Here is a 20,531-nt window from a genome sequence, read left to right as displayed (position 1 = left end):
CAAACACACACACGCGCACAGTTCTTAGACACACTACCGCTGCACATCGGGCCTGCCTGCTGTCTACAGTCCCGCGTGCGCGTTTGTGTCAGCGGGCGAAAGTGTGTGTATGTTTAGAAAACTGCAGAGTAGCGAGCTGGGGGTCTGGAGACGGTTTGTAAAGAATTGCAAAAAAAAAAAAAAAAAAAGGAGAAACACTCCCTGCTCTCTCTTTTTTCACACACGAGGCAAGCATTAAGACGGGCGGTATATTCCAAACAAAATCAAATCTGACGAGTGTCGAATCTGGCACAGCGAGGGATGCCAGTATACCCGGAGCTATCGTGGGTACGTTTGTTCAACAGCATCTGTGCCAGATGGAGGAGCTTGTGAGTCGCTAAATGACACATGCGGAAACTCAACCAACTATGTGATATTGCTGTGTGGCTGCATGAAAATGTCAACAAGTTCGGGTTTGATTGGAGTGCGCTGCTTGCTTGACACCAGTGTTGGGAGATAATTCGACATGATCATGTCGAGGCTTTCAGTGGTATCAAATGTCATATGATCATATAGGTTTACAGTGCTCTGTTGTCCGTGCTGATGATTCTAATCTATGTTTATGAAAACTAAAAAATTAAAAAGAAAGGGAGTGTTTTTCATAATCATCATTAATAACTGGTAAATGTATAGTTAAAGGGGCACTATGTAAGCAATTGTATATCGTAAAGTTGCCAATGATGTGTATAAACATTTGCAATTGCTTACTAAATCGTTTATAAAGCATTTCAATGTTTGTTTAACTGTGAACTAACTATTAACTACAGTTTAATTAAATATAAATTAACCATTTATGAACAAAGTGTTACCAACTTTTATCTGATATAACGGTCAGCATTAAAGCCAGGTTAATTCAATTATTTCACATGGGATTTTGCATACATCTGCCATATAAGGATATAGTAATACTGGGCATGTTTCCTTATTAATATGTAAGTGGTTTCAACTGTGTCAACACCCGCATGTCACACATATTTGGACATTATGCAGCGGCCTGTTGGTAAAGTCGAAATCCTCCCGCTGGTCCATTTTACCTTGTTGTTTTAGTAAAAAATAAAGCAAAGAGAAAAGGGAGAAAAAAACAGTTGTATTAAAAAATTAAAAGACATGCAGGCTTCATTTATTTGTATTATTTTCTCACACATTTCACAAATTACAGATCTAATTTAAACATTTTTCTAAAAAATGTAAAATATTTATTAAAAGAAATGTGATGGCTTTTGGAAATACACAATCTAATGAAGGTAACGACAGTGAAAGTTAATAGAGTGTAATATTAAGCAGGCATTTCCTTACAAACTAGAGACATTTTCACAGCTCGAATCCTCACTGTTAAAAAAAGAACAGCTTTATCCTCAAAACGGATACACCTGCTTTTGGTGGAGACGTCTTTGATTGTTTTAAGCCGCAGTGAAAGAAAATCCATAGTGTGTGTTCCACTGTCGGTTCTGATATGCATTTTTCTTGTGTTCTGATCCACCCACTGAAAGTAGATATAGCCGAGGAAAGCTAATCTGTAGTGCAAATGAGTAGCAGCTGCTCATTTGGATGTGCATGTGTGTGTGCAGGGTGGTAGTGTATGTTTCGCTGTGATATCATCATGTGGTGTGTGTGTTTGTGTGTAATGTCTAGCCAATATGCTGTCTGAGTGATGTCTGGTCTGTGTGGGATTGTGATATAGCTTGTTTCCTAGCTGTGTGCGCAGTGTGTGTGTAGGGAATGGTCAGTTAGACACACACACAAAAACCACACAGGGGTTGTTCAGAGTGTTCATCAGAAGATAAGCAGAGGAGACTTAATCACCTTCAGATGTGAGGGGGGCACTTCAACTTGTCCTCATATCCACACGCAGCACCTGACCCCACTGTGCATGTGTGTGTGTGTGTGTGTGTGTGTCACATGGATGGAAATGTGCATTTCAAGAGTGAGACGACTGGTCTTATAGTCCCATTGCATGCCAAAGAAAAAGAAAACAGCATAATATCTGGGTGATTTTTTCCAACATCACTGTTAGTTAGATTCTCGCTGTTCACATTGTACACAAGCTGTCGTCAGGCAGCTCTCATCACTACAACAGGTCTGAGTGGCAATTTTCCCAAGCGGTTGAGGTGCTGAACCATTAGGATTATTCAATGACTGAATTCTGTGGCCTTGAGGCCCAATCAATTCTCCCCGCAGCTTTTTCAAACCGAGTTGTATTTCTACTTAAGGCAATGGCTGCATCCACTTTAATCCCACTAAAAGTACTTCTGTCTTTCTGTCCCTTTTCACTTCTTTCTTCTTCTCTTTCCCTTTAGCTCTTCTCTTGCTGCACCCACTCCACCTGAGGCTAGAAACACCTACTAAGAGATATTAAGTTGAAGCCATGTCTTATAAATTGAATGTTTCACAAGAGTTTGTGCAGTTAAGATGGTCAAAAGTAGTTTGAAGGAAGCTGTGGGTATTAACCTGCCTTTGATTGACTCTATTTAGTCAGAATTTTCTATTTTGATTCCTCTATGTGTGTGTTACTGTTCAAAGTCCAAGTCGCTACGAGGAACAGCATCGACAACCTCCAAGCTGAAAATGGAAAGTTTTGAAGAAGCTCTTGCAGGCTGAGCTACTCGAATGCCACTTGCAAATGTTCAACCGAATGTAGTTCACCTTTGACTCTAATTTTCAAGGGCACTGTCGCTGCATATTGGGCTTAGTGAAGGCCAAGATGAAGTGTGGAGACATATTTGTAAAGAATTGTTCTCCCATTTGCTTCACATTTTAACTCAGAAGGGAATCAAGGATTAAACTCAGTAACAAAATACATTCACATGCTATTAATTTGATTTGCCTAACTTATTAGGAAATTTTAATATTAGTCCCACAAGAGTCTTATGTTTTGACTAGTAAAAGACTTTTTAAGGGATAGGGAAAGGTGTTGTCTTTGGTTTAATACAGAACTGAGTAAATGTGTTGTGTGTAAAGTCAGCATAGGCTTTTTAAATATTTTACAAAGACTGTGATCGATCCCTTATTGTAACAAAGTGCTTTCAATGACTTAAATATTACCACAAAAATGTTAAATGTGCTATATTAGCTAATGATATCGTAGAAAAAACAAGTGACATACAGGATGGTGTATTTACAGTGATATTGTTCCCAGTTATGTTGATTTGAAAAAATCAACATAACTGGGAACATGTCTGGGAACATGTCAGCGAGCTAGACAGCTTCCCTCGTGAGGATATTGACAATTATCCCGAGCGTTTTTATCACAAGTCACAATGAAATCTTTTCCCATTTCTACTCTTACTATGTGGCTCAACACATCAGAACAGTGATAATCAAACTTCTCACTGCAGGCCGGTGTGGAGGCCAAATGTGGACTGTGACATTTTGACCTGAGCCTGCCTTAAACCTGGTTTAAGTCAGTCCCTCTCTGTACACATGTCCTCACCCTAAATGTGGTTTGAAAGCCTCCAGAGTCACTTAAAGACAGAATGTGAGTGTGATTGTGCTAAATTCAGTGACGAATAAATAGAGAAGGAGAGAAGGAGTGAGATTTTCCTCGCTGAGGTTCAGGCCACTTTAACAGCCACTTTAATGGCCAGTCTGTCCAATTGTCCCACCAGTGTAGGTGAACGAGTGTGCACCAATTTAGCCCGCACCGTGCTGTCCTGTTATTCTGTAGCTGTGAGTGTAATGGAGTTAACAGCTGGACACCACTTCTTTTAACACTGCCTACTCAGGTGCTTTCTGTCACTCTTTTTCTCTTTTTCACTGTTCTTTTCTCTCCTTCCCACGTCCGTCTCTCTCACCGTGCCAAGTTAAGGCAGTTTGTTTTGGCTGCGGTGTGTGTCACAAAGTGTCTCTAAACATCAAACAACAGGCCAATCCAGCAGTCTTTATTAAAGCTGAGTGAACATTACGCGCCCTGAATTGTTACTGGTTTCTAACAGATTTTGACCATTTTCAAGTAAACAATAGAACCGTGTTAACTAGGTTGTCCTCCAAGTCTATTTACAAACAATACTCAGATGTTAATGACCTCTGTAAAAATTCAGCTGAAACAAACAGCAGTCTCATTTAACAAAATGCATTTTTGCACAAAATGAGGGCCGTTTGTTTTTTTTGTCTGTTTATTAAAGAGTAGTCACTTTAGAAGGGAACAGCTTCATGGCCAGTCTGGAGAGAAGGATCGTTCAGGGAGCGCTCTTATAAAAAACATATAACATGTAAGTAAAGTTAACCTCTGACCTAGGGCTGCACAAAATATCACTTCAGCATTGCGCTGCAGTGTGCCCATGCGCAATTGCTACATCGCAGTATTTGCAATGTCAAGTCAAGTTAATGAACTCAGCTCTGTCGCATTTTAAAGTGTTTTTATTGCCATTAAAGCTGAACGTTGAGACTGCAGCACGTTGCCACTCAGTGGTTGTAACCATGGTGACTTCCGCCTTCCGTGTCATCATGTGCATAGCCTCTGTTGAGCTATCTAAGTTAACCGGTGAAAATTCATGACGAGTGAAGAGTCATGCTTACTGTCTCAGTGTCTTTCTGTTTTTGGACATGCTTTTTTTACCTTTAAGTGAACATCCATGACCTGAGCGTCATACTGCTGGTGTTGAGAGACGTAGAGTCCGCTCTGTTGGGCCAGTTGACAAAACAGTCGCAGAGTTTCACCGCGCTGTGGAGCAAACACCAACGCCATGCCCTGGAGAGAAACCGGAGGAGGGTGAGTTCTTTTAGAGTTTGATAGTGATTATAATGCACAGTACAGTTATGGGTACTTTTCACACACACACACACACACACACACACACACCTTCACTCCTCATTTCTTATAATACTTGTTCAGTTTTACAAACACAAAGACACATCCTTTGATTTTTTTTACCAGGTACACATTAGATGATAAACCTCAAAAATGTAAGCTCCACAAATCCAATCACATGTGAACACACGTGTCGGTGTGAATTGTCTACTCATGTATTTGCCACGTTTGGTGTGCATGTCTGTGCGTATTTGAAATAAAAAAGTGTTTGTATGTGCACATGCATCATAGACGTCCTGCAAATATAAAGAGGATTACCAACAGGTTCAAAGTTTCTTTGAAATCCTTCAGCTTTCAGTTTCATTTCATGTTGATCATGTTATTATTGTTTTAATTAAATGGAGCAAAGAGGGATGTTCACGCAAACACACACGACACAAGCTACATGAACACAAAGGCAGTGAAAACAGCAGGAGCGCTCCATTCGACAGATGATTTTTCATCTGTATATCTAGTTGCCCCCCCCCCCCCCTTAAAACACAGCAAAAGCAAACAAACAGACAAAATTCCTCCCAGCACTAATCAGCTGATTAAGGGGATCCAGCCCACCGGATGGACCACCTTTGTCAGAAACAACAAATTAGTGCCATTAGATGGGAGAATTAATTGTTTTGTTAATTGCTTAATCAGCTTAGCAAATTATTAAATATTTGGCAAAGCTTGTTGTGGCAGCGACAGTCTGATGGCCGACACTCAAATCATATTAGCCCCTGAATTATCTCTGCTGGATTAAAGAGAGAGAGACATGAAGAGAGACTTAACACACAGATGTACAACAATGGCCAGATGTCATGTCTGTCATTCGACCACAGCAGCTTCGACATTCAGCTGCAAACGAGACACATATTCAGATTGTAGGTGTTGCAGCGCGTGTCACCGCCTGAAGTGTCAGCTGAGGAAACTGACGACAACCTGAATGTAAAATAAAAAATATCAACCTTTTTGTTTTTCTAGTTACTGCTGCCATTTCTGAACAAAGTTAATAATAAAGATGGATTTTAATGGGTAAGAGGATGGCTACATTAAACATGTATATATAAATATATTTATATATATCTATATATTTTTACGAAAGGTGGATGTGGCCTTTGTGTCCATATTTTGTGTTTCGTATTTTGTTAAACTTCAAAATCAAACTTTCGGTATACAGGAAATAACTCTAGTTCACAGCTTTGAGAATTTCTATTAGTATTCATTTTTTCCTACCAGCTGCCTCCTTTAAAAGAGATTTAAAAATCAGACTGAATAACGGGAGATGATGAAAGTACATTAAAAAAGACGAGTGATCATTGCTCAATAACTTTATCCCTTACATAACCTACTGTTGTCTGTAGATGTTACACAAACTCAGTTTCACAGCGCTGCTGGGTCCAAAAACTTCAAACACACTCAGAAAACCCAATCCCGCTGTCTTGTTTTGACCCGTGACTTCCACAACCCTACGCAGTACATGCGCTGCGTGCATAGCCGGTTAAAAGACCATTTGTTTCTGTCCTGTTGTGTGCTGTTGTTGAGGAATTCAGACTATTTTTGTTTTGTAAAAAAAAAAAACTGACTTTACATTGAGCTGAAAACCACATTATAACGTGCATGTTTCTGGTTCGTCATCTATATTTCAAACAAGATCCATGTTGGCATTTTAAATCAAAAGAGACATCTATGTTACACCTTCATCATTACTGCTCCTCTCCCTCCTCCTTTCCTTCCATCGCTCGCCTCCCTCACCCCTTCTTGTGTCCTCTCCTCCTTTTCTTTCTCCCTATCTCCTTCCCCTCACCTTCTTTTTCATAAACAGATATTCCCTATACCAGTCTGGCCTCTGTACTTAAAACGCACCCCTCTTCCCTCAGATGAATAGAAACCTCAACCCTATCTCTTCCAGCCTTTTGCTTTCCGCCCCCCCCCCATTTGCTTTGGCTGTCACAGCGTGGGGTCTTATCGCGAGGCCAAAAGGGAGAAGTTGCCTCGGATTTATGATTAAGGGAAGGCAGGAGAGAGAGAGGCGGAGATCAGAGCAATGCATTCAAGTTGCTCATAATAAGCATTAAAGCATTACATGATATTAATCCTGTCAGACGATTAATGTGTATAGGGTTTTGGGTGAGGCCTAATTATGATTGAGAGGAGTGGGTGGTGATTTAGAGGAAGGGGATAAGCAGAGATATATACAGTAGACACACAGAGGCGCACACACACACACACACACACACACACACACACACACACACACACACTTACGTTGGGTTGCAGTAATCTCCTTATAGCATCAACCAGGCAGGCTCTGTACTGGTCGAGAAACAAACTGGGAGGAGAGGGAGAGCCAGGTTAGAATGCATTCTTATGATAGCAGCTCCAGATAAAGCAGCAGGCTATTTATTTTCTTTTGTTCACAAATAAATCCACCAACAGGAAGAAGGGAAAAAACAATTTGCATGAGTAAGATGCTCTTCCTTTTTGTTGACGTTTGAGTTTCCGTGCGTATTCACCTCCGCCTGTTATGTCGAGGCACCGCGAGGAATGCAGAACATCAGAAAAATCCAACATGCACAGATACCATCGCCGGCAGTCAACACGCGCACGTGTGTACAAGCAGACATACGCGGTTTTACTGGGACACTTCAAAGCGGCGCAAAAGCACCTTGGATTTGTGGAATTAATACCTGGAGTGTGAGCTCTGAAGTTAATATGAAGATATAAGAACAAAAACAACACACAAGCGGAGAAAAAATGTTTACAGAATCAAATTAACTGCTTCCATTGTGCATTAAACACCCCTGTACTGTAACCAACGTGTGTGTGGAGAGACAGTCTACATGTACATGTGAGTAAGAGGATTTGCGCATGCATGTTTTTTCCATACAACTTCACAAACAATATGATTAGCTCCACATTTAAATAATTACACCAAATAAAAAGATATAATACAGGCACTGTGTGATCAAAGGTAAGCCACATCTTAGTAATTAAAATGAGAGAGTATCAGGATGCTCTGTGTATGTGTATTGTACTTGTTGCTGTGCATTTATGTTTGTTTTATGTATGTTTCTGTGCATATCTAACAGTCAGTGTGCCTTTGTACAGTGAGTGTTTGAATCAATGTGTGTGTGTTTGCTTTCATGCAAAATGTAAATAAAATGATTTAAATACTGAAAAGCAAAGATGAGCGGAGGATGTGAGGAGAACAGGCTCTGATTGGAGCCAAAGCGAGTCCGTAGGCACATTTTTCTGAGAGAGAGAATTGTTGTGCCCGGAAATGAAGCAGAGTTTTTTTTTTATTTTTCATTTGATGGCTTGAAGTTCTGAACGAACTCCAAGCATCCATGCTTTTCTACCTCCATCAGATAACCGGAAAATAACATTGTGATTATACCAGGAGTGACGCGGTAACACAAGAGAAATCACCACAGCTGAAGACGGCATATTGGAAATGTCCGGTTCTGTTTTCATAAACCCCAAACGATGACAATGACAGGATACGTCAACCACAACCCCTTTTAACTCTATTCTAAGGGGCAAGGGGGCACTGGAAAACAAAGGGTATGGGTAAAATATTAGAAATGGGATGAAGCCTTAATGCCTGGAGACACAATCAAAAATAACATGCTGTCTAAGAAAGTACCTTTATTGGTGTCTCAAAGTGCTTGTAATTGCACACTGCAACCAACTGAATACCCCTCATCTCACCCTCCCCTACGTTGGCCACTAAAAATGTGAAAAACAACAAACTTTTCCCTCTGGAGTGAGTGTTTGGTGTGTCCATTCTGGGATACTGTAGAAGCATGATGCAACATGGTGGAAACCGTTAATATTTGAAGATATAAAAGGTTCATTGTAAGGTAATGAGAATACAGTATATGTAGTTTCAGCTCATTTTACACAAGCGAAAACATATTTCTAAATATTATAGTCAATTTCTGCCAATAGATCAGCTTAAATCGTACACACTGGACCTTTTACTACAAAAAAACAGCACATTAACAAAAGTTGATGAAAGTGCGTCCTGTGACTGGCTTTTAGCTCCACCAAAGTTGTTTGGAACTAACGGCGATTGTATTTCTCTTGTCAGAACAACTTTGGTGTCTGATACAATTACTGTGGTGTCATGGTCATCAGGGTGCAAAATGAAGTCAGTCACAGACCTCTGCTATACATCAGTATCCAATGAATAAATGTGATTGTAAATGAGGGTCACCCCTCAGTGATCCTTTGAGCATGAATAAAGGTTGAATGAATGACATGAATGAATAGGGTCGGGTAGAATTATTATAGTCTTCACACATTTAAAATTGTGAAATCACACATTCCTCTGTGCATATTCTTAAATTCCATCATTTGAGAGGAATAAAGTAGAGCTTCAGCTCAAAAACAAGGTGGTGGGTTTTGGGCGTTCACACATTTCTTCTTCAAAAACACAATACTTATACATGAAAGAGGACCAAACAAAGATGTTAAATTCATTTCAGAACTCACGGACAACTCGGAGAATGAATTAAAAGGAATAAAGATAAATGTGAGCTTCAATACAGGTAAAAACACACAAAAAAGGTTACATGGTCATTGATGTGCTGGTGATATAATGACAATTGGTTTCTAACTTGTTCAAGCTCTGATATGAATGTAAAAATATTAACTGGGTTATTAACAAGTTGGTTTTACATAACAGATGGGGATACATGCAACACACACACACACGGACACGCGCCCAAATCGACTTCAATCAATCTAAACAAAGTAACACCTGTCTCTGTATCCACAAAGACAAATTTCAATCCATTATGCAAGTAAGTAGAGCGGTGAGTGTGTATGCCTGAGCCAATGCGCGTATATGATTGTGTGTGTGTGTGTTGCGTGTTTGTGTGTACCTATTATCACAGATGAGAGTGGAGTAATTTGACTAAAATGCAACAATACAGTGCAGATTTGACATAATCCCTCACATCCGTCCAACTGGCCAGTGGAGAGGCAATCTGGACGTAACTTTCCAATCAGAGCCTCTGACCTTTCCGCATTCAAAATCCTCTGATCCACATCGCAAACTCTCCTCGCTGAATCTCTACACAAACCTACACAGATATGTGTCTGCACACAGGATGTAGGGAAGAATTTTTTTAAAATGAAAAACAAAAACAGGACTTTGCATTACAAGCCACTGCCGAAACCCGGATGGGTGTACGTACTTTATGTGTAAAGTTTATTGTTCTTCCGAGGTTGTACAGGGGTGCGAAGTTTATTTGACTTGAAAGGTGAGAGGTTTGTGTTTGGTTTATTTTGCCACAGATATCGGCTCACAGGAAAAGTGAGTGGTAAGGAAAACAAGGAAGTGAGCTAGTTGGGTGGAGGTAACAGCTGAAACACACGCAGACACAAACACACTGAGGGCACAGGAAGGACAGCATGTCATTTAAAGGGCAACCGTCAAAGGGGAAAAAAAGACCCACAGTCATTGCTGATGAAAAGTTTTAAATGTCTACAACTACCACGGTAACAAAGTAATATGACGAGTAAAGCCATATATTTCACATAAAGTAAGCCTTTAGGTAAAACTACCATTACGTGCACAGGAACGAACGCATGTGTACTGTATCTCAGAGAAAACCAATCATGTCTGTCTTACATATATCCTGCTTTTGGCTTCTTTAACAACTGAACAATGCTGCTGATCGTCACCTAAATTGATATGTGCCACCTGTGCACCAGTGTTTGCATCTCTAGTTACTTCCTATTGAATCCCCTTTTTATACATGTAAAAGAACAACATAAATGTGTGTTCATCTGCTATTATTTCACCAACAAAGAATTCAGGCATTGGCATTATAGACGTAAGGCATTTAATGCTTGTTTGGATTTCTCTTCACTTTGAAATGAAAATGAAAACAATGTAAAGTGATATTCTTGTGGGACCTTGCTACTCAGAGGAACGTCTCACAGTCTATTACACTGGTGAACAGTCACAGTTTAATACTGCCAATTTAACATTTATTGACTTACAAATTGAGTGGTCGTCCCCTTTAGGGTCTCTTTAAGGTCACCTCTGGTGCCCCCAGACTGTCAGGGGCCTATTGTCTCACGCTGACCCCTCCCACCCAGTATGGCCCAGTGAACTCCAGTCAAAACTGACTGGGGGTGAAAGGGCACGAACCGGGCGTGTGCGTGAGAGACCTGCTGCTATATTTGTCCACTTACACTCGTATGTGAACATAAAGGATGTCGTCAAAGCTGCAAGGGTGAGAGCATGGAAACACATGACATCATCTAAAAGGCAACGCTGTTTATTTATATGAATTACTACGATATTAAATTGTTTAATCTTACAATTTATTTCAGATTTATGAACCGAAGCTCAATATAGAGCTAGTGAAGTGTAATGGAGTAAGTGTGTTAGCCTTGACCTTCATAACAGCTAAAACCAAAATTGTCAAAGAATTAACATTGGTTTCACTCTTTCATCCTATTAAGGAGAATACAAGGATGCATGGTGTGTGTGTGTCTGTGTGCAGTTGAATGTGTTACACTAATCACACTCTTAGAAAGTGACTTACATGTTTCTTGGCAAAAACACTAGGCACGCCTCAAAGAATGACTGTTTAAGTGGTAAACAAGTAGCAGACCTCTTATGGTTTCAGTTCATTTTTTCTTTAACAATCTAAAATCAATTTCAACATTCCATTTAGATCTGCTATCAGCTTTTTGTTGGCAAAAAAAGCAGAATTATTACAATTTAAAAAAATGTTCAAGTGTTCAAATTAACATGAATCAGGGCTGAGCAGCAGAAGTTATGACAATTGTCTCACTCACACAGTTAAGCCCTGAGGACACGTGTGTGGGATTATGTATTGTGATCGAATGCCTTTTTTTTGGTTACTTGAATTTTATTTGCTTCATAAGTAAGAAAAATCATTTTCTCGTTATTTTAGTGTGATTAAAAATGTTCAAAACATTAAAAGGATTAACAGTTTTTCAGTCCATTGTCAGAGAATTAAAAAAAAGCAAAGGTGCTGCTGTAGAAGAGGCCTACTGCAATTCTGACAGAAATTATATGATGGAGACATAAGAAAGAAACAAAGTTGAGTAAATGACAAAGGGTATTTTTTTGGCGGAAGACTGCCTCTAAGAATCAGTATTGAACTGTGCTTGTGTGAGAAAAAACAAGAAATACAATAAATAGTGTGTATAAGTATTGTGTAATATACTGGCATATGTTCACTTTGAGTGAAAGTACTGTTAAGTTACGTATGTAGATTGAGTTATTTAAATGTATTGAAGCAATAAGTATATGTTTTAAAAGATAAATAAATAAACATTAATGATGATGATTTCTTCATTCTTCACTACCTTCAAGTGTCGAGCAGCACTCACTTGTCTCAACGTCATCAGAAGTGCAACAGACTGCCATTTCATATTTCAGGCCTTTTGTCCAGGCTGGTGTTATTGTGCCAAGTCATCGCATAGACCTTTTAATACAGACATGTGTGTTTGACTATGTGTCTAAAGTTCCCTAAGCCAATTCAGCAGAAGACATAGATATAGTATGGAAAAAGAAAAGCACACACACACGCACGCACACACAAACTCACACATACAGACACAGGGTTTTATCTCAGTGCCCACACATGGACAGTTTCTGGAGTAAGCAGACATGCCAACATCCCAGCCAAGGTTGCTCTGCCACCCACATGCCCACTGCAGGAATCCCCCTCTCTCTCTCACACACACACACACACACACACACACACACACACACACACACACACACACACACACACACACAGAAACACATGGAAGTGAGGAGGCACACAACACTTCACAATTACTGCACTCCTGTCAGTCTTTCTGTCTGTGAATCCAGCCCAGTCACCAGGATAAAATGTTGGCAGGTAACGTTTCTGCAAACCACTGATACGTTCACATTTGTACATGTCATTGGCCTATGTACTATGTTGGCATTTAAACAAAACATGTCACATCATGTTAACAGTACATGTTTATGACCTGACTGTGATATCAGGAGGTAGAGGGGAGTTAGATTGAAGGCTGTCAAGCCGTGACTGCAGCTCGAGACTGTGTTTCAACAATTCTAAAAGTGAAACCATCGGATATTTCTTAAAGATACATCGGGACAATTTTCAGCCGTGTTTGTGGAGACCAAAACAGGTGTTTTAAGCCAAAATATGATCTTTTCCCAACCCTAACCAAGAAGTTTTTGTGCCTAAACCTCATAGAGAGATCATAAGCATAGCATTGTCACAATAAAATAAATAAATAAATAAACCTTAACAATAAAGAAACGTTAAGCTTCAACTTATCCATAGTTTGCATGGTAAACATATACTGCCAACATTTAGTCTAGTGATTGGGCTGGTGAATCACTGTCAGTGATTATACTTTTGGTTTCAGCGTTTTTTTCACACGTGTACCTACACGTGTTCGTGCATGTATCTGTGTTAAACTGAGATTTTAGGTGGGCACAGAAAAACTTTCCTCTTCCAGCAGATGAATGTGAAGACAAACAGCTCTGCACAGTGAAGGTCAAACATCAAAGTAACAATAAGCAAAACACATTTTTTAACAGAATGGGGCTTAATTGAAAATTTGTATCAACTGAAAAATTGATTTCCTTTTTAGCTTCTCATTCTCTACAGTGTCTACTTTTTTCTTTCATCTATCTTCATTCTATCATTCTTCACAGCTCTACTGTAGACTCTACACCTCCTTTGTGTATCTTCCATGATGAGGAAATGTCTCTTAAACACTATCTGCAGGAAAAACAGCATTTCCAGAGTGAGAAAAAGTGGGTGACTTTCTGTGAATTTGATCCCTACAGCAGCAGATTTTTTTCCCTTTTCTTTGATAAATTGGTATGACTACTGTATATACTGCATACAGTATATATGAAGGACACACACAGCATTTTTTCATCAAGGGTTATTGGTTTTCCTTTTGACATAAATGTGGCACTATTTTTAAGTCAATAGCTATTGTGACAGGCTATAGCTACCCTTGACATTTAATATCTTGAGGCAACACCTAGCACTGTACTAACCTATGATTCAGACCTTGAATGGCTATTTTCCCAGTTAGGACATCACACAAAGAGTAAAATTCATAATGTCTTGTTCAAGTGGTGCAATTTCATCAGGTTTAAAAGTTGGTGAAGCCGTGAGCGGTGCCAGATTGATACTTTAACAGCACTTAAATAACATGTCTAACAGCAAAATCCACTTCAACACTAGCCAATTCTTCTTTTGCATAATACCCGATTTTCAAAGACTGGCAGCATATCCAAAGAAGTTAGCACATAATGAACTACTGATATTCAATGTTACACCAAACTCTTCTTCCGTCCTTACTCCCCTCCTCACTTCTGCTCCCATCTCTGCTCAGCGGTGGTTCCATCGCTGCCGGTAGGAGCTATAATTAATCGGAGTGGAAGCCGCGTTGTTGACCTTTTCGTAGGTGATCATCACCATGATGCGCCCGTTAATCGGTCAGCCATCACTCTTCAACCACCACCACTGCAATTATCACACAATCGTTCACTCACATACACACGCAGAAAAGAAGGCAGCACACAGGAAAAACACCTCGCAGCACACACACACACACACACACACACACACACACACACACAGCCCAGGCCCATCACTAAAGTATGCATCTCCGCTGAGAGAAATCTGAGCAAAAAAACCTGCGATACCAAAAATTCACATGCAATTTACTCTCTTCTCACATGATCTGCTTCCGTCTGTCGTACACACATGTGCAGATACACTGGTCTGCTGTAAAATATCCTCTATTAGCTGCCTGCTCTCTTTCTCTCTCTGGGTGTTGTACCTGAATATTACCTGTAATGACCGTGACATTACAATAATGATAACGGCGTTTGCTAATGCTGCACTTAGCGCACATGCACACACTCGTGCAGATAGATAGGTACACACACAAACTGTACACAAGCTAAATTTGTTCAGTGTTTGTGAAGCTGGTAAACAGTCAAGTACTTTCGCTTCAACCAACAGCATATCCATCTTCTCAGCGTGTGTGCATGTGTGTAAATGTAGTGGTAAACGAACGTGAAAGCGTTTGAAATAGCTTCAAGGAACTATGTGGTCCACTGTTACATTGCCAGTTGTAGAAAAAGCATAACCAACATTCCTGTCTTCTGATCCTTACATACAGAAATGCCATGGCTATAGACCATAGGCATGTGACCTTTTCCCTTGGATGTAACATTTAGGGTGGGGAGCTTGAATGCTCGAATAATGTTATGCTGCTGTGTTCCAGGTTGAAAGTCGTTTAAACAAAAGCAATCTGATGAAAGATCGTTTCACAGCTTCCTCATTTATCAGCAACTGAAAAGATGATGGGTCGTGAAAATCCCAGGGGACATAGGGCTATATGTCAAAGTAAAACAGCATATTTATAATCCATTTGCTAAGGTTAGCAATTAAAAAAAATCCAGAATTCTAGAAAAATCTTCTACATGCAAGCAAATAGTGCTGAAGAAAACAGCTGTAACACCATGATTTTTGCAATTTTTCAATCTCATCCACTCTCAGTGCCTCACCAATGACTGCCTCAGTGAGCTCCACCTGGAAGTTAGGTAAGTCTTTCTTAGAGTCCTCTGGCCTCTCCGAAGAAGGGGTGATGCTCAAGTGTTCCTTTCATCATCCAACAATATCACCAGTCACTCTTGGCTTCTTTCTCTAGAGTCATCTAAATGTTGGCCGAAGCCTTAGTGAGCCACAATTCAAGTCCTATTCCAAGTCCTGCACAAACTCCTCTCACATCTGGAGTTTTGCTTCCACAACCACAGAACCTGCAAACCCTCCTGATATCTGTCTACTGATTTTGAGGTCTGCTGCATGTGTTACCCCCCATAAGGTTTCTACATTACTGCTCATATGAGCATTGGAGTCCCTCCGCAGGGACCCATCCAGTAAAAGGCCAGATAGTACAAATGATGCCACTTTGTCACTTTGGACTGAATCACAGCTAAAGATTCTGAGCTATCAAAACTCAAACACCAGACTAGCTTGACTTGAGCTTTTCTTTAAATGCTGATAATTGACATTGTTCAACTCCCAACAATCCTTTTTATGTTCAAAACATTAAAATCCTTCATCACCCTTTTCAATCATTTTAAATATTGATATGCTCAAAACATGTCTTTATGATAACATGGTACATAATTGATCATTTTTTTCTCCTAGATGCTGGTGGTGGGTACAGGCTGGGCTGAGGATGCAGTAGTTGCAATGAGCAAGGTGTACTTTGTGTTTACCACTACAGCCCTGTCTCTCTCTGTGTATTTATGTGTAAACAAGTCAAGGTTGCACAATCCATCTGTTTTGATAGATCTACTACAAAAAAAAGGCAAAGTAAAAGAAGAGAAACAGGAGCAATGAAAACTCTAAATTGCTTTCACAGATGAATCTTTCCTTCCCTGTGCAAGGTACACAGAATGCATTTTACCTCATGCAGTACAATTGAGCGATAAAAAAAGATGTAATTCTTGATTGGCCGCAAGATCTACATTTCAATGACCGATGTGCTAATTGTTGTGTTTATGTTGCTCTATCTATCCATTTCCATCTCCATTTCTACTCCTCCCTCCATCCGCCCTCAACTCTTTCTTTATCTTACTGTGTCTCCTTCCTTGTCAAGGCGCAATTATTTGCAATTTGCCTAAGTCATCCATTTGCTGGGACACCAAGCATGAAAACGAGGCAATTTGGTGTAAAATGGAGGCAGGCGAGCATCTGAGCATATGTATGTATGTGTGTGTGTGTGTGTGTGTGTGTGTGGACAAGGCAGGGGAAGGTCCAAGCGCTGGTGGGGGGCCATGCAAGAACTGTCACGCAAAAGTGAAAATTATTGCCATGAACGCACACACAGATAACTGTGTGTGTGTGTGTGTGTGTGTGTGTGTGTGTGTGTGTGTGTGTGTGTGTGTGTGTGTGTGTGTGCACCTACCAGTCTGCACACATGACAATGTCAAAGTGACCCTCTAGCGAAGAAATGTCTGACTCACAGTCCCACCTCACCACCCTGTAAGCACACAAAAAACAGAGACAGCAAAGTTTAGTATTTGCAGAGCTGGTGACAAAAGAAAAGCACGCAGCAGTCATAAAACTGCCGAGCGACCAGCAGCAGTTTGTCCTCCTTCGCTTGTCCTCCCTCTTTTCTACACTCTGAGGTTCCTGCTCTCTCACACCTCTCTCTCTGACACCCACTGTTTTTTCCACCTCAGTAGAGACTTGGACAAAGTGTCAGGGAGGGTCGACATGTCATCTGCAAGATAAAGAGAGGGAGCTTCTGACATGACACTTGACATTTATACCATGTGCATGCACACACAAACTCTCTCTCTCGCTCTCACACTCTTTCTCTCTCTCTCTCTCTCTCTCTCTCTCACACACACACACACACACACACACACACACACACACACACACACACACACACACACACACACACACACACACACACACACACACACACACACACACACACAGAATGGCCACCTCCATAAATTTTGTTATTCAGCATCCTCTCTCTTTCTTCTTCTTACCTTATTGTCAGGTTGTATGAAAATATAACGATTTAGAACAGGGCTGCAGAGTATTGCAAAAAAACTATTCACATTTATTGTGATTTCAATATGATTCAAGATTAATATATATGATATCATCAGTTATTGTGAATCGGGTAGATTTGACGGAGCTCAGTTTTGTGTAATATTTCATGACATATTCTGGTGTTTCTTTGCCAATGTCAGTGTTTTCCACATGTAAATATCACATTTTGGTTTGGCATTTTCAAGAGTCCAATTCTTGCTATTTGAGCAGAAAGTGTCGCTCTCTCTCTTTATCTTGCAATTGGTAGGCCCCTGACACTGCCTGTTTTTCCTGGTCCACCAGTGTCAATGACCACTTTGTTTGCTCAGTGCCAAGCAGCATTGAAGTTTACATAGACTATTTGCAGTAAATTACCAGTGGTTAACATGTTTTTCTTTTTCTTTGGCTATAATTTGGATGTTCCAGATTGTGTAAAGGCTGTGCTGACGCCACTTTCTCCTCCATCTCCATCTCCTCCGCACCATTTTCCCTCTCTCTCTCCCTCTCTCTCTTTCAGACTGTTAGGCAGAGAGGGGGATTATTAATTAGGCATTATTAACACTCAGTAAACAAAACATTAGGCCCCGCTAGAAACACAATCTCGATTCGCGGCAGGAGGTCCCCGCACACACATACGCATGCATGTGCACACACCATCACGCGACATGCCCCTCCCTCTCCCTCCCCTTGTCCAATCGCATCGTGCCCTTCGCCCTCTCTTGCGGCGCGGCGATGACAGCAGGCATAATCTGAAAAGAAAACAATCAAAGTAATGTAGCCTAATTATACGTTTACTTTTTCACTCCATCTTCCACTCATGTAAATATGCGCAGGAGGGTGAAACGGGGAGAGAGAGAGAGAGAGAGAGAGAGAGAGGGAAGAGGAAGGGGAGCGAAAACAGTCAGTCAATGGCGAAATGCTTTTTTTGAGGCAGGGACAACAATTAACTACGTTTTAGCCCGTCCTTGCATATGAAGTGCGTCTGTGTTTGTGTGTGTGGTGATTGTGGAAGTTGCCTCAATGGTTTCTGGATTACAACTCCCCACAAAGGGAATCATTTTGCTTGGATGAATCTGTGCGCACACGCACACATAAACACACACACACACACACACACACACACCTGAATCGACCTGAAGAATGGGTTTTACAGAATGTAGCTAATGTGGTTTAATCTTTTGTCATTCATTTTTCAAATTTCAAGATATAAAAATGCACACATTTAGATAGTATATATAATTATAAAATATAATTTAGTGTTTATGCAAGATTCCTCTTTTTTTGAAGAAGAAGAAGAATTTTGTACCTAAATTTGTACAATACAAGAGGAAACATCAATCACGTCAATCACCACAATCTTCCTCTCCTCTCCATGTTTTGTTTGCTTGTTGTTCTGCAGTGCAGCCTGACGTGGGCCGATCAAAGGGACAACTCGAAAGAAATATTTGCGGCAATTTTGAACACTTAACACTTACCCTCTTCTCTCTGACTGCAGTGATAATGAGCCCAGATAAGAGGTATGTATCTTTTCATAAAGAAATGAAAATGGTCTCACCTGGCAGAAACATTTGTTGACCCGAACTTCCCAGCTTGCCTGTTCCTCTCGGCCAGCCCTCGTACATCTGACATGCCACGGTCAAGGAATCATCATAGACACACACATTACATCCTTAACTGGAGGAGAACGCTAAAAGATAATCACATTAGACAAATGTTACAGTACATATGGTCAAAGACGTTTACAGTAGATATGAAATACATGTACTCATGTACTCATATAGCCCAAAATCATAAACAAAAATGTGCCTTGAGGGGCTTTTTAATCTGTACAGCATTCGTCATCCTCTATGCTTAGAACCTTGATCTTTAATAGTGGGCTGCAGTGGCGAAATAAAACAAAAAACAAAAACAGAATTACGGCTCACGGTCGTATGCCTCTGTCAAATTGCTGTTCCTGAGCTATGGCGTTGAATAATGGCGAGAACACTGTAACAGTGACATTGACCTTTGACCTTTTGGATATCAAATGTCATCAAGTCATCATTTTATTTTGTAAGACATTTTTGTAAAATTGTGTTGTAATTGTCATGTGAATTGTTGACTCATTTTTGGAAAATGTCCAAGACATTGGTGTCAAATTTGAAAAATTCCCACGATGTGTTTCTGATATATCACATTCCCAACAATGGGATGGACGGAGGGACGGACAGACAGGAGGACAACCCCAAAACACTGAGGTGTCTATGAAAACACCAATTTCTACCTGAATGGTTTTAAATAATTTCTCTACAAATATAAGTTTTGTTATAAGAAGACACTGAAAGAAGTTACAATCCCATGATATTCTACACAGCGTGTGAGCAGATTTAATACATACAGTATTTGCTACTTGCTCAATTCCTCTTTTTCCAAATATCAAAAAGTCTTCGTGTGAAGTGTGGCGTGTTGGAAACGTGGATCCACCACCCGAATTTCCTTTAGTAGTCAGGTGATTCAAACTACCGACTCTGGAGGTGTGTGTCGTGTTGCAAAAGATCAATATCAAGAGACACAAATTCGAAGTGAGACCCTCTTTATGTAAAAACACATATGGTAGACGCCCACACAGAGCTGATGGAGCTGATCTCCAGGGATAAAGAACCAGGCTGCAGAAGCAGATCACAGCAGCCTCTAGTTGGATCAATGGGAAGGCTTTTAACCACAGATACACAAGCTCACACTGTCCCCTTTCACACGCACACACACATACATGCAGATGAACACGCACAAAAGGAGGGCGATTGATGTCAAGTTGTCTGGTAATACACTGGCTTCTGGAGTTGCAAAGCAATTCAATTAGGATTTCCTTGTCTTTAAAGCCCGCACAGAGCTGAGACAAATCCAATCGACGAAAACAGAGAGCTGGAGAGAGCGAGAGCAGGGATGATAAGTTGATAGATGGATTGATAGCTGGAGGGCCGATCCAAAATCAAAGGCCTCCCAGACACAGATACACAATAATATGTAGGTTAGCATGCGTTTATATACAAGCGTAAGCATGAGCACACACATGCTGGACACCTGTGCTT

General features: G+C 40.4%; 1 protein-coding gene across 2 annotated transcripts in view; it reads right to left on the bottom strand.

Annotated features, from left to right (window-relative positions):
- Positions 1-20,531, bottom strand: part of camkmt (calmodulin-lysine N-methyltransferase) — a 111,146-nt gene that overhangs the window by 7,729 nt on the left and 82,886 nt on the right. For both annotated transcript variants that reach the window (XM_084374696.1, XM_084374697.1), the window contains exons 7-10: positions 19,019-19,085; positions 16,820-16,894; positions 7,085-7,148; positions 4,595-4,726 (exon numbers count right to left, since the gene is read on the bottom strand). In XM_084374696.1, the coding sequence (XP_084230822.1) occupies positions 4,595-4,726; positions 7,085-7,148; positions 16,820-16,894; positions 19,019-19,085 (338 nt within the window). The remainder of the gene's footprint in view (positions 1-4,594; positions 4,727-7,084; positions 7,149-16,819; positions 16,895-19,018; positions 19,086-20,531) is intronic.

The sequence above is a fragment of the Pagrus pagrus genome (assembly GCF_965226575.1).
Source record: "Pagrus pagrus genome assembly, chromosome: 15".
NCBI lineage: Eukaryota > Metazoa > Chordata > Actinopteri > Spariformes > Sparidae > Pagrus > Pagrus pagrus.
The sequence above is the reverse complement of the archived record's forward strand: the minus strand, read 5'-3'. Positions and strand labels throughout refer to the sequence as shown.